General features: G+C 37.2%; 1 protein-coding gene across 1 annotated transcript in view; it reads left to right on the forward strand.

The window, feature by feature from the left end:
• The window catches only part of CLVS2 (clavesin 2), a 71,980-nt gene extending 62,710 nt beyond the window's left edge, over window positions 1-9,270 (forward strand). Inside the window, exons 5-6 of the mRNA XM_036248858.1 lie at window positions 941-1,161; window positions 8,511-9,270. Of these exons, the coding sequence (XP_036104751.1) occupies window positions 941-1,161; window positions 8,511-8,598 (309 nt within the window). The 3' untranslated portion in view covers window positions 8,599-9,270. The remainder of the gene's footprint in view (window positions 1-940; window positions 1,162-8,510) is intronic.
• The last annotated feature ends 3,088 nt before the right edge of the window (window positions 9,271-12,358 follow it).

The following is a 12,358-nucleotide window of genomic DNA, read 5'->3' on the forward strand; positions in this document are numbered from 1 at the left end:
TGAAATATGAAATTATCTCTGTCATTTATAATCTATAATCCTTAAATAAACATTATATAACTTTTTATGAGCTGACAACAATGCTTTATTAGAGAAGACTGATTTGCAGTTCTGATATTGAGATGAAAGAAAAGAAGCAGCAATTTATGGAGAAATGGATCTTGAGTATGTAGCATGAAACATTTTTTAGTTTAACAAAAAGGCTCTGTGTAGACAGTAATACCCATAATTACTATATGCATATAGCTTTACACTTTTAATCCATTATTTCATTTTCTATTTGAATAATAAACATGGAAATCTCTAGTAGAGAAGATGCTGGAAACATTATAGAACATAGGTCCTTTGGGACATGAACCTTCACTCAACCTTTTATTATGATGATGTTAATCTACTTTTGTTTACATCACATACTTTGCATTACAAAATGGTAATTTAGTGGTTACAGTATTTTTATTTTTATGGATGATAAAGAGAAAGCCATACTAGTGACAGCTTTTGGGCTTAATAACTTGGATGAGCTTTGTAGTTGATGAGTCCCTTATGAAAAGAATCTGTTTTAGTAGCATTCATTATGCACATCATCAGCTTTGCACAACTAACATCAGAATGATGCACAGATATACATGCACATTAGATTCTTCTTATGTTCATGACTGTGAAGCAGAAAATCAAATTCTGCTTTCAGCTCTTTAACCCAATAAGCAGTGGACCTTCTAGAAGCTATTCAAAATCCCTGAGCCTCAGAATTTTTATATGAAATACTAGGATGATAGTACCAGCCTGTCGGTTCACAGAGTAGATGAGGGGCTTAAGGATTTTCATGGACATGGAAAACTCTTGATTTTGCTCTTTCTATTGTTGCTCCCTCCTCACAGCATTTGGATAACATTGACTCTCCTCTGTGTGTTTCCCCCCACCTCTCTTCTTGTATTTATAGATATTTTTGCATGGTAACAACCTGAATAGTCTACACCAACTAATTCATCCTGAGATCCTGCCCTCTGAGTTTGGAGGAATGCTGCCTCCTTATGACATGGGGACGTGGGCAAGAACATTGCTGGACCACGAGTATGACGATGACAGTGAATACAACGTGGACTCCTACAGCATGCCCGTGAAAGACGTGGAAAAGGAACTCTCTCCCAAGTCCATGAAGAGGTATGTTGGAGGTAGCTGAGAAGTTGGCTGGGGTCAGGGCAGAGGTACCCCACGTCTATATTTTTTAAAGGAGATAGTTGCTTTTATATTTTTGAAGAAGATATTTATTGAGATTTTAAAGCATTTTATGCCCCCATGATTGGATGTCTAGGAATTTTGAATCAGAGATAGTCGTTTGAGATAACCTCAACTCAGTATTATTCTACATTCACAGACAATCTAGCAGGGCCCTTAGAAGTCACTAAATCCATTGATTTTTCAAACTGTACTTCAGGGTTCTGGTGGAGTTTCTCAGGAAAGCAGGGTGAGGACAGTGCCCACCTCCACTGGAACGAGGATGGCTCTCCTTCTGTCTAAGCAAGTTATTAGACTTCTGCGTAAGAGTGCAGGTGAAGAAAGGGATCCATCACAAACACTCACACATGTACACACACACACACACACACACACACACACACCACACTCTTCAACACTAATATTCAAAGCTTATCTTCCCTTTTCAGTATGTCTGCCAAGTTTCTGTTTAAAGGTCTAGCTATTCCTGGGGCTAAACATTCTATTTCCCTACAGCTTTAATCTTCAGAAAATTCACAGTTGAGTCAGTCTGACTCCCTGCTTTGACTCTCACAGTATTTTTATGCCTGTTTTCTTTCCATCAAGGCATATTTATTGAACACATGCTCTGTAATAGGCGCATCATCCAGTGATGGGGGGTTGGGGAGTTGCCAGACATGCACAAATGCATAACTGCCTCTGAGTTTGCATTCTGCCAGGTTTTCCTAGGCCCACCAGCCCAAGGTTCACATGAATAATGTAACAAATATTTATTATTGGTTTATTTTCCATCATAGAAACAAAGGAAGCACAGCTCCTGCAAGTCTCTCCTCATCTAGCTCAGGTAGGATCCAAGAACATCCCAAACACAGCCCTGCATCCTTCTCTGATAAAAGCCTTATGGTTCTTTTGTCATTGTTGACTCATGCAGTGACATCCCAGTTCTTTGAGCTGACCTGTTTTTTTTTGTTTGTTTGTTTTCTGCTGCTGCTGCTGCTACTGTAGGCGTGTGTGTTATGTCTTTCTCTCCCCAGGCTGTTCCACCAATCCTTGGAGAGAATGGAAAGGCCAATGACATCTCCTGCTTTAATTTCTCCACTTATCATCAAGCTTGTGTTTAAACAAAGTTTAGGCTTCTCAACCCCCTTCTCTCAAAAATAGGACTTTTTAAATTGAGTTATTTGCTTTTCTAACTAAAGGGGTTCATGGATGGGCTCTTGAAGGGGTCTATTAAGTACTAAAAGTTGTTTTCAAAGCTTTGCATGGAGGAGTGTGAATATATATAGTGCATTTCTCTGGAGAAAAGGTATATATTTCATCAAATTCTCAAAACAGTGTTCTAAAATAAAAATATTGAAAGCTATTGCCTCAGAATAGGTTTCTTATAACAATAATAATCTTAATATTAGTTGTTGCAATTTACCATTTACTAGATACTTTTCATAAATTAGGCCATTACTAGGTGTCTTTTTTTGATAACAATAGTTTGGTTGATCTTCACAGCAACCCTGTTAAATAGTCATTGTATCTCCAAAGTCACATATATAGTGAAATGGGGTTCCAATCCATGAGGTATAAAGTCTTTCATGTTTTTTTTTTTCCTCACCCGAGGACATTTTTCCATTTTTTGTTCAGGTAGAGTGGGAGGGAGAGAGAGGAACACATGGAGTGGCTGCCACCCCGCACAACCGACCAGGGCTGGGGACAAACTGCAACCGAGGTACGTGCCCTTAGCGGGAACCGAACCCGGGTCTCTCAGAACCGCAGGCCGACGCTCTAACCTCTGAGCCAAACCGGCCAGGGCGTCTTTCATGTTTTTGACATGAACTTTGTCTACCCATCTGTGAAAGCATAACTCAGAAAGCCCTCACTCTAGAATTGAGCTACATAAAGATTTAGAGATAGCTATAGGTGTTACCTGGTCTTTTCCTTGTTCAACTAATAGTGCTCATTTCCTTAAGCCACTCCTGTGACATGTTAACTAACGTGATCCCCTCCTCTGAGCACACCTCTCTCCACATCCTCTACTGCCATTGCTGCTCCCCCATCCCTTGCACTCTGCTCACCTGCACTACCCCCAAAACATCCTACCTGATGCCTTTGCCTACTCTGTCCTCCATCTATTATCAGATTATTTCACTTCTCTGCTTTAAGTTTTTCAAGGACAGCTGATTTACGAGAGAAATCAATTCCACATCATGGCTTACATTGTACTACATGATCTGATCCTGCCTACATCTTTTTTCTAAGCTTATTTACCTTTCTCTCTCTCTCTCTCACCTTTCAGACACAGTATCCCTTTTTATCCTCCTCATCCTCAACATCTTGTTCCTACCTAAGGGTCTTTATACTTGTCACCTATGGCTGGAATGCTCTTTTCTGACATTGCTCAATGGCTGGCCCAGTTAAAGGTCATCTGCTGAAGAGGGTCTTTTGGTCTTTCTCAATCACCAGGCCTTAATCAGTTCTACTTCTTCTTCATTGTAGTCACTCCTTATCAATCACTTAATTTTTTTCATAGCACTTACCAGTTTGTGAAATGACTTATTTAATGTAATTTTATACTCACCCCCATGTAATGTTCATGGAGCCGTTAGTGGCTTTGTCTATCCTGTCCCTGAGTCCCCGGGACCTGGAGTAGAGCCTGACACACTGAGGGTGCTCACTGGGTACTAGTTGAAAAATGAAGGAACCTTCTGCTGCCTGTCATTGTCCCCTTTTAAGTGCCATGCTGAGAACTGAATAGGTAACATCTGACGCTATTACTACTTGCACTGAGGTTCCCGAATTCTGGCTTTGCAGTGTAGACCTCACCGGCTTCCTTCCGCTGTTGTTGCATTGTTGGTGCCATTCAGGCAGCCAAAGCATATGCTGATTCATGCTGCGCTGCCTAACACTAGGAAGTCTCTCTACTTTTGAATTCATATTCTCATAGTTCTCTATTTCTATGTTTAGCTTTTTCCTCCAAACACATTACTTTAATCGATTAATACCATCTTGTTAGATTTGGCTCAGTCTATCCACATTTTGAATTTTTTATGGATCCTGTTTTTTGGTATTATTTCCCCTCTAATTAATTAGTTCATTTTGTCCCTTGCAGACTTGGCGCACAGCACATTGACCTCCCCAGCCCTGAGTTTCTTGCTTCTGACATGGGCTGATTATTATTTCAGACATCCTTTGTTTGGTGCAGGCTTTGTATCACATGAAGCTTTTATTGTTCTATTTGAAAACTTCTGAAAGAATGAGATTAAGAGAGTTGTTTAACTTGACTCTCATCTTGTCTGTGTCAGAAAGTGGCAGTTTCGCCATCAAGAATGAGAGGAAACTGTTCCTGGGCTCCACCCTGCCCTCTTGTCCTCAATTCTCTTCCTCAGTTTTAGTCCATACTTAGATTGACAGGGAAAGAAGTCCCCTTCCTTCCCCGAAGAGGACTAGCTCGATATACAGGAAGAAGACTTTGTCTCCTGTGAAAAATTGTGGAGGGATAGCATCGTCATATGAAAAGATACAAAGTTCACTAGACTGTGGGTGCCTTAAACTTGGAAAGTGTATTTTACCTTATATCTCTAGGACCTACGATAGTGCCTGACACATAGTAGTTCAGTGAGCAACAATACTAATACTGTTATGCTAATATAACTTTCAGTTTTATTGAATACTATTGAACATCTAGTATTACTACAGGCCAAAACCTATCTAATTTTTTATATATATATATATGCATCCCTTTGCTTCTCTAAGTAACTAATAAGGTAGTTAATGAGGAGACCTAATACAGAGAAGGTAAGTAATTTCCCCACGTCGCATTAGCCACAAAGTAGTGATGCTAATATTGGAACACAGGCAGTAGTATTCCATAAGTCATTTCCTTAACTGCTATCATTTGCTATCTGCCATAACTTGTACTGGGGTTTATGCATGAATTATTGCATTTGATTCTTAATACATCTGCATGATGTAGGTACTATGTCCCCCATTTTATATATAAGAGAACAACACTTTAGGAAGTTTAAACAGCTCTCCCACAATCACAGAGATACTGAATAGCAGAACTGGAATTGGAAGCCCCTATGTCCAAAATCTAGCCTATTAAACACGAAGGTATAGCACAATATTGCAGATGCATAATAAATGAATAAGTGATACCTGGATAATTAAATTTAAATGATTCGTTTTAATAAAAATGTTGTTTTTTTCAAATCCATTAGAGGCTCTGTGGAGACTGCTGAGATGTGCTATGAATTAATGAAGGACACTCTCTATTGCAGCTGAAACAAACCAATTCATTAACTTATGATCCTGCACAAATAACCCCTTGTTTTGTATAAGAGAACAACAGCAACAACAATTGCTGTTGGACTAAAATAACAGTACACTGGGGCAATTAAATACCAAAAAATTCTTTTTTTATTTTTTAATTTTTTTCTTTATTGTTTTTAGAGAGAGAGGAAGTGAGAGGGAGAGAAAAATAGAAAAATTGATGAACAAGAAAATCGATGGGCCATCTCCTGCATTCCCCCCACTGGGGATGTGGCCCACAACCTGGGCATGTGTCCTGACCAGTAATCAAACCGGCAACCTCTTGGTGCATGGGTTGATGCTCAACCACTGAGCCATAGCAGAATGACCCAAAAAAATTCTTAATCATCTCAATCAGAAATTGTTTCTGCTTGGCTTGTTATATCAAGGATTTGTTGTACATAGGGAGCCAACAATTCTTATATCTATAGTGCATGATAAAAGGAAACTAGGAACTTAATCCCAGGTTGTATAGCCCACTATAATTTAAAATATTTTTTTAAAATCACCATATCCTCTAATATTTAAAAAAATAGTCAAAGAACATATGGGTTTAAAACATTGTGTGTGAGATGTGTTGTGTGTTTTAACCAAACATTATGGCAGGTGCTTAAGTTGTGTACTTTGCACTGTCTGAAGAGTTTCGGTGTGTGCTCACTGAATGTTATTAGGACATACTTCAATATTTATATAATAGATTTAACTTTATGAGAATTTTAAAATACATTTTCTGTTAGAATTTTTCCACAGGATAAATTGTTATTGATTTTGAATGTTTCGTACCAAACTTCTTTCAGTATGGAAACTATTGGCTAGAAGTTAAAACACTGAGATCCTACTGTGTAACAAATGAAACACATTGCAGTAGGAAAGATTAACTGATCAGATCCCTGCTCATGGAATTTGTAGTCCAGTGGGTTCCAGTGCCAAGTTAATACTTTCGTGTAGGTCAGTAAATGAACCTTTATATGTTTTAATCTGGATTCTTCTTGGGAAACCAATTTTTTCAGTTAAGTCTGAGAAAAAGTTTTAAAGGCCTAATTACTAAGTATTCTGTGCAACTGTCTACTGTGTTAAAATGTGTTTTATTTGTGTACTTTTTCTAAAATAAATTATTATTGCTCTTCTCTCTCCTTCCCTTTCTCCTGGTCCCCTGCCCCCCCTCTCTCCTGCCTGTAGACACACACGCACAGACACACACATTCAACTTTAGTCAGTCTCCTTTCTGATACAGGCATCTAGGACCTATCGTAGAGATGAAAGAGTGAAAATGAATTATGAAATAAAACATCCCTGTTTTAGTATTCCCACCTCCCTTTCATTCGTTCTTTAGAAAAAAATTTAAGTTTATTTAAATGAAGGTCTGAATTTATCAGTTAATACTGTAATTATTTTTGCTTTGATAATTAGTTCCATTGCCTTTTTTTCATTAACATGTGCAGTTGTAGTTTAGCTTATAGTCTTTCTGTTTGAAAGTTAATGAGGTCTGCTAAGAGGCACGGCAGTAGCCAATTGGCTAGAATGCAGCAGTAGGGGAAAAATTCATTACCAAGGAGAATTTTAAAAGGGCAGCTGCTTCCTTAATGCTATAGCTATTAAGAAGGCAGCTTCCTGCCACAACAGTAGCACGTCTCATTAACTTTCCTCCTTTCCTGTTTTATGTTGTTTCCTAATATGTAATTCCCACCTGCTATCAGAGGCATGTGTAAGCCTTTTCAAATTATTTGTTTTCCTAATCATAAAAAGCTGCTGCCTAAACAAGAAGGGCTTTAACTTAAATTTTTTTTTTGTTTTAATTTTTAAATCACACTTGATATTCAATATTATATTAGTTTCAGGTGCATGCATAGTGGTTAGAGATTTATATAACTTACAGAGTGATCTCTCTGGTAAGTCTTGAACCCACCTGACACCACAGGTATATATATAGTTATTACAATATTATTGACTTTATTTTCAATGCTGTACGTTATATTCCTGTGACTATATTGTAACTGCCAATTTGTACTTCTCAATACCTTCGTCTTTTTCACCCAGCCCCTGGGGTTTTAACTTTTTAAAAGTCTTAAAACATGTCACAAAATTTTAAGAGAAAGATTTATTTTATTTGACTGTTCTAGTGGGAAGTTGAAGAAAACTCACATTCAAATTTTTACTTTTTCCTACTGTGATCATTAAAAATAAGAAACAATGAGTGGGAGGGAAAAGAAGAAGAGAGAGAGAGAGAGAGACATCGACGTGAAAGGGACACATGGCGTGGATGCCACCCACACAGTCCTAACCAGGGCCAGGGACAAACTGCAACCGCGTTACATGCCCTTAGCAGGAACAGAACCCGGGACTCGCTGGTCTGCATGCCGACAATCTAACCGCTGAGCCAAACTAGCCAGGGCAAGGCTCCTATCATTGTTATTTCATGTCTTATAACAAAAATTTTATGGTAATAATTTCCTATTTGGAATACATCTGTCCTATACTAGAAATATTCAATCTGAAAGAAAAGACTGTTATGCCATTGTTAAAAAGAGAATTTGAGTGTTGACCCATGCACCAAGAGGTTACCGGTTCAATTTCCAGTCAGGGCACATACCCAGGTTGTGGACCCAATCCCCAGTGGGGATCATGCAGGAGGCAGCCAGTCAATGTTCTCTCTCATTGATGTTTCTATCTCTCCCTCGCCCTTCCTCTCTCTTTAAAATCAATAAAAAGAAAAAAAGTGAGTGAGAATTTAAACCTATTATTGTGTATTTAGAATTGTTTGTTGTTGTGTATTCATTCCAGTTAGAGGCCATAGGGGATTGTTTCCTCTGATGCAAAATCCCATGGAAAGTGTGTGTCTCTCTCTCTGAATTTGCAGCATTCTTGGGTCATAAAGTCCTCGATGTAAAGGAAGATAATCCGCACTAGTGACAGCAGTAATAATGGAGAAAAGACAGAGAAGAGAATGTGATTGTTTGGTAATAGCTCACTAACATTGGCTTTATTCTTTCCAGATCCCAATCAGTAGTGGATCCCACAATACTAAAACGCATGGATAAAAATGAAGAAGAAAATATGCAACCTTTGCTTTCTCTGGACTGATACCTTCTCTACACTCCCCAGGGATTAGAAATGAAAGGTACTTGTCTTCAGCAGCAGGGACAGCACTGTGGAGGAATTACCAGCTGGAAACTTATTTATTCTGTTAATGTAGCATAATATATTATAAGGCATTAGGCTTTCCCATTTGCCTGAACCATGGGGGCCTTGGTCTGAATTAAAAAGTCAATAATTTATTCTGTAAGTGCCAAGTTATTTGTAAATACTATGTAATCTTTCTGTCAAGTTTGTAAATTTTGGTAATAACTAAAATTGGAAAAGTTTTGGCTCATAAGTTCATGCCAGTGATGTGAACTATAACAAAAATAAAAGGAAATACACATGAATTATCAAAGCTAATTAAACGTAGCCCTGTTTCCTATGAAGCCATATTTCAGCTCTCATAGTGTCTGTTTAATTGTTTTTCTTTGAAACTCTGTCATATTAAAATGTACTTTTAATGGGCACAAGGAACTAGATGATTATAGGAAACTTACGATAAATGTATTTCTTGTCTAGTGATTTCATTGTATAGAAAATATGTTCTAGTGACTATCACTGGCCTTGCATTTTGGAGACACAGAATGGCTGATAATCTAGTAAACTGAACACTTGAACTCTTTTGTGTTGTTTAATTCCTGGGTCTTGTAAAAGGATATGTTTCCCAAATTTAGATATTAAATTCTGAGAGTGGATTCTTTTTAAATTGCCATCTTCACAATGTATCCTTTATTCAAGACCCCATTGAATCCTTGTCTGATGTGCTTTAAGAACATTTTCCCTCAAAAATATTTGACCAAGAGAAAGAGAACTCATACATAGAGAGTGTTTCGACAACTAATTTTGAACATAAAACTGGCTACATACAGATAAGGGGTTAATTTCCAATTATTGTGCACTGGCTGAAAAAACATGCATATTCACACATACATATATTTTTACTGAGCTCTAATAAATCCTTGATGTGACAGGCTTATGAAAGAAATCATACATATTCAATGGTCTTAGAGATGGTATACTATTATACACGATTCTAACTCTGGAAAACTATTTTGTCTAAGTTCATGAAAATGAGGTATACTGAAACACACTTCTAGTGAACCTATTTTAGGAAATTCTAACTGACTTTGTGACACAAACATGAATCTGTGCCATTTTAATCAAATGTATTTTTTCCAAAACAGGTCTCAACATGATGTAGGCAGTATCAGGTGATGAACAGTAGTACAGTTTTTCTCAAATTAAAGTTAATTATCCTAGTGATCCTATAAGTACATATTTTCTTTTCAGTAAATATTGAAAGAATATATTACATCTAGGAGAAATAAAGAAAGCATTTGAGGGCATCTGAGACAGCATATTAGAGTTTAAATATAGATTTGGGATCCTTATGTTATTTAAAGTTTTAATTTCATAAACAATTCTGAAATTATAGCACATTTTTGAAATCTTACTTTAAATTCTAAATTTCAATGTGATAAAAGCAAAATTTTTGTACCACCTTTTTAGAGTGGTAATTTTTGAGATTAAGAATTTACCATTAAAATATTCTTTTGAAAGAAAAATATCACAAGGAACTCTTGTAAACCAACAGAAATAAAAATACATTCTAGCCAAAAATTTTAAAATTTTTAGTTATAACTCTAGAGTCAAGAAACTTAAAATCAAGATCAGTACATCAATCTGCAATATCATCAATGGACAGTCTAATATTTGTAAACATATATACATATACATAAATGACATAAAAGAAAGAGCCCTTCAAAATGCCAACCTCCAGTCAAATGTGGAGGAATAATGATTGTCAGGGACTCTGCTCTACCCATAGCAAGTGGAATGAAATGGCGATAAAAAGCCACAGCAACTCTTATCTTTCTAAGAACTTTGACAATTGGTGTTCTTATCGTTTGCCAACCTGACATAGGTTTTACAGCCTTGGGCTTTATATACAACATAAACAAGTGTTAGTCAATATGATGCATTGGGTTAAAAAAGACACAAACTTAGTACAGAGGGCAGTGAGCTTTTCATTCTCATTCATTTATTGCCAATTTTCAGAATTCTTCCAGCTTCAGATGTTTACAAGCATAGCCAGCTTTTCACCCTATCATTAGACTGGTGTCAAAAAAATAAGTAGGAAGGCATATATTTTATGTCTGTTCCTATCTAATTGTAAGTATCATTCACTCTGTCTGCCTGCCCCACATTGGGAAACCGCATTGACCTTGCTGCTCATCTGCTGTTCTTCTAACGCGCAATGGAGAATTGGCCGAACTGCGTAGTATATTTTTAAATGAATGAACAAAATTACAACAATGATGCCTTTTGAAACAGCTATATCGAGTTCAGTCTATGAGTAACTTATTTTCCAGGATGTGTTTGAAGCTGTATAGTCAAGGGATAGTTGGTCAGCTTCATAAAATTTCCCCTTAGTACCAGCTACTAGCACTGTTCAGGAGTTTTTTCACCTCCTGGGATTTTTCTGTCCTGTAGCTGTGTCTGTTGTTACATAACTTAGCAAATAAGCGCCCCTATATTTCAGTTTAATTGTGATACAGTGATACCTCGGTTCTCGAACGCCTCAGATTTCGACCAAATCAGTATTCGACCAGGAGATTCGAGAAACTTTTGTCTTGGAATCCGAACAAATATTTGGAACTTGAACTTCCGAGATGAGCCGAGTTGAGCCGAATGGCGTTCATTCGGCCCAGCGCGCCTTGCTCGCGTCCTCAGTGTGAGTGCAGAGAGAGAGTCACGCTTTGTGGAGAGAGTCACGCTTTACACTGAATTTAACCCTTAGACATACTGTACACTTTTATTTCTTGTTGAGACTTATGTTTTTCTACCTATTATATACAAATTAGGCCAGTAAATAGGCATTTTCTGGGACTTGGAACGAATTAATCCAGTTTCCATTATTTCCTATTGGTTTCATTGCTTCGGTTCTCGAACAATTTGGTTCTCGACCGTCCTCCTGGAACGAATTATGTTCGAGTAGTACATTCCTACTCACACACTGACACACAGACACTACACTATTTTTGCCCTGATGAATTTGCTTCTCTATTTTGAGAGCTATGCTTTGGGGGTTTTTTAGGTATCTTCTTCCCGAAAATATGTAGACATCACACATTTGATTTCAAATAGACCAGTAGTTCATGTGCTTCACTTATCCAAATTGCTCTTCCTTCTATTCTTGTATCTTTTCTTTTTCTGATGTTTCAGGGGCAGCTGCTTCCAAAGACTGCTTTACAAATAAATAACTTATGTTGTCAGTGATAGTTACACACATTTTTTGACTAATATTGTAAAAGGAAAAGATTACCATGAAAATATACTCTAAGAAATATGAAGAAGTGCCTCTTTAAAAATGAAGTAAAGCAGTGATACTATAATATGAATTCTATTTGTACTCTCTTCCAAAAAGTAAACATGTCGATACAGCAAGGGTGAAACACAGATACCACTTGAAGAAGGATATTTGAGGTATTTGTGAGAATTCCTGTACCATAGAAGTCTTTATTGTGGAAGTCCAATACTGTTGCTTGAACACATGTTATTGACAAACCTGGCACTATGCTAAACAATACACAAGTATTAAACAGTTTTGCAAGCAAGATTTTGAAGTGGGCATGCATTATTTCTTCTATTTCAATAATAGTTTGCATAAGTGTAGTCAAAGACATTCCTTAAGTCTTTTCATAGTAAGTGCTTGTTTGTAGTACTGAACATTCATATGTTCATAAACAGAAAAACCAAACAG

Source organism: Molossus molossus, unplaced genomic scaffold (assembly GCF_014108415.1).
Source record: "Molossus molossus isolate mMolMol1 unplaced genomic scaffold, mMolMol1.p scaffold_m16_p_8, whole genome shotgun sequence".
In the NCBI taxonomy this organism is placed as follows: domain Eukaryota; kingdom Metazoa; phylum Chordata; class Mammalia; order Chiroptera; family Molossidae; genus Molossus; species Molossus molossus.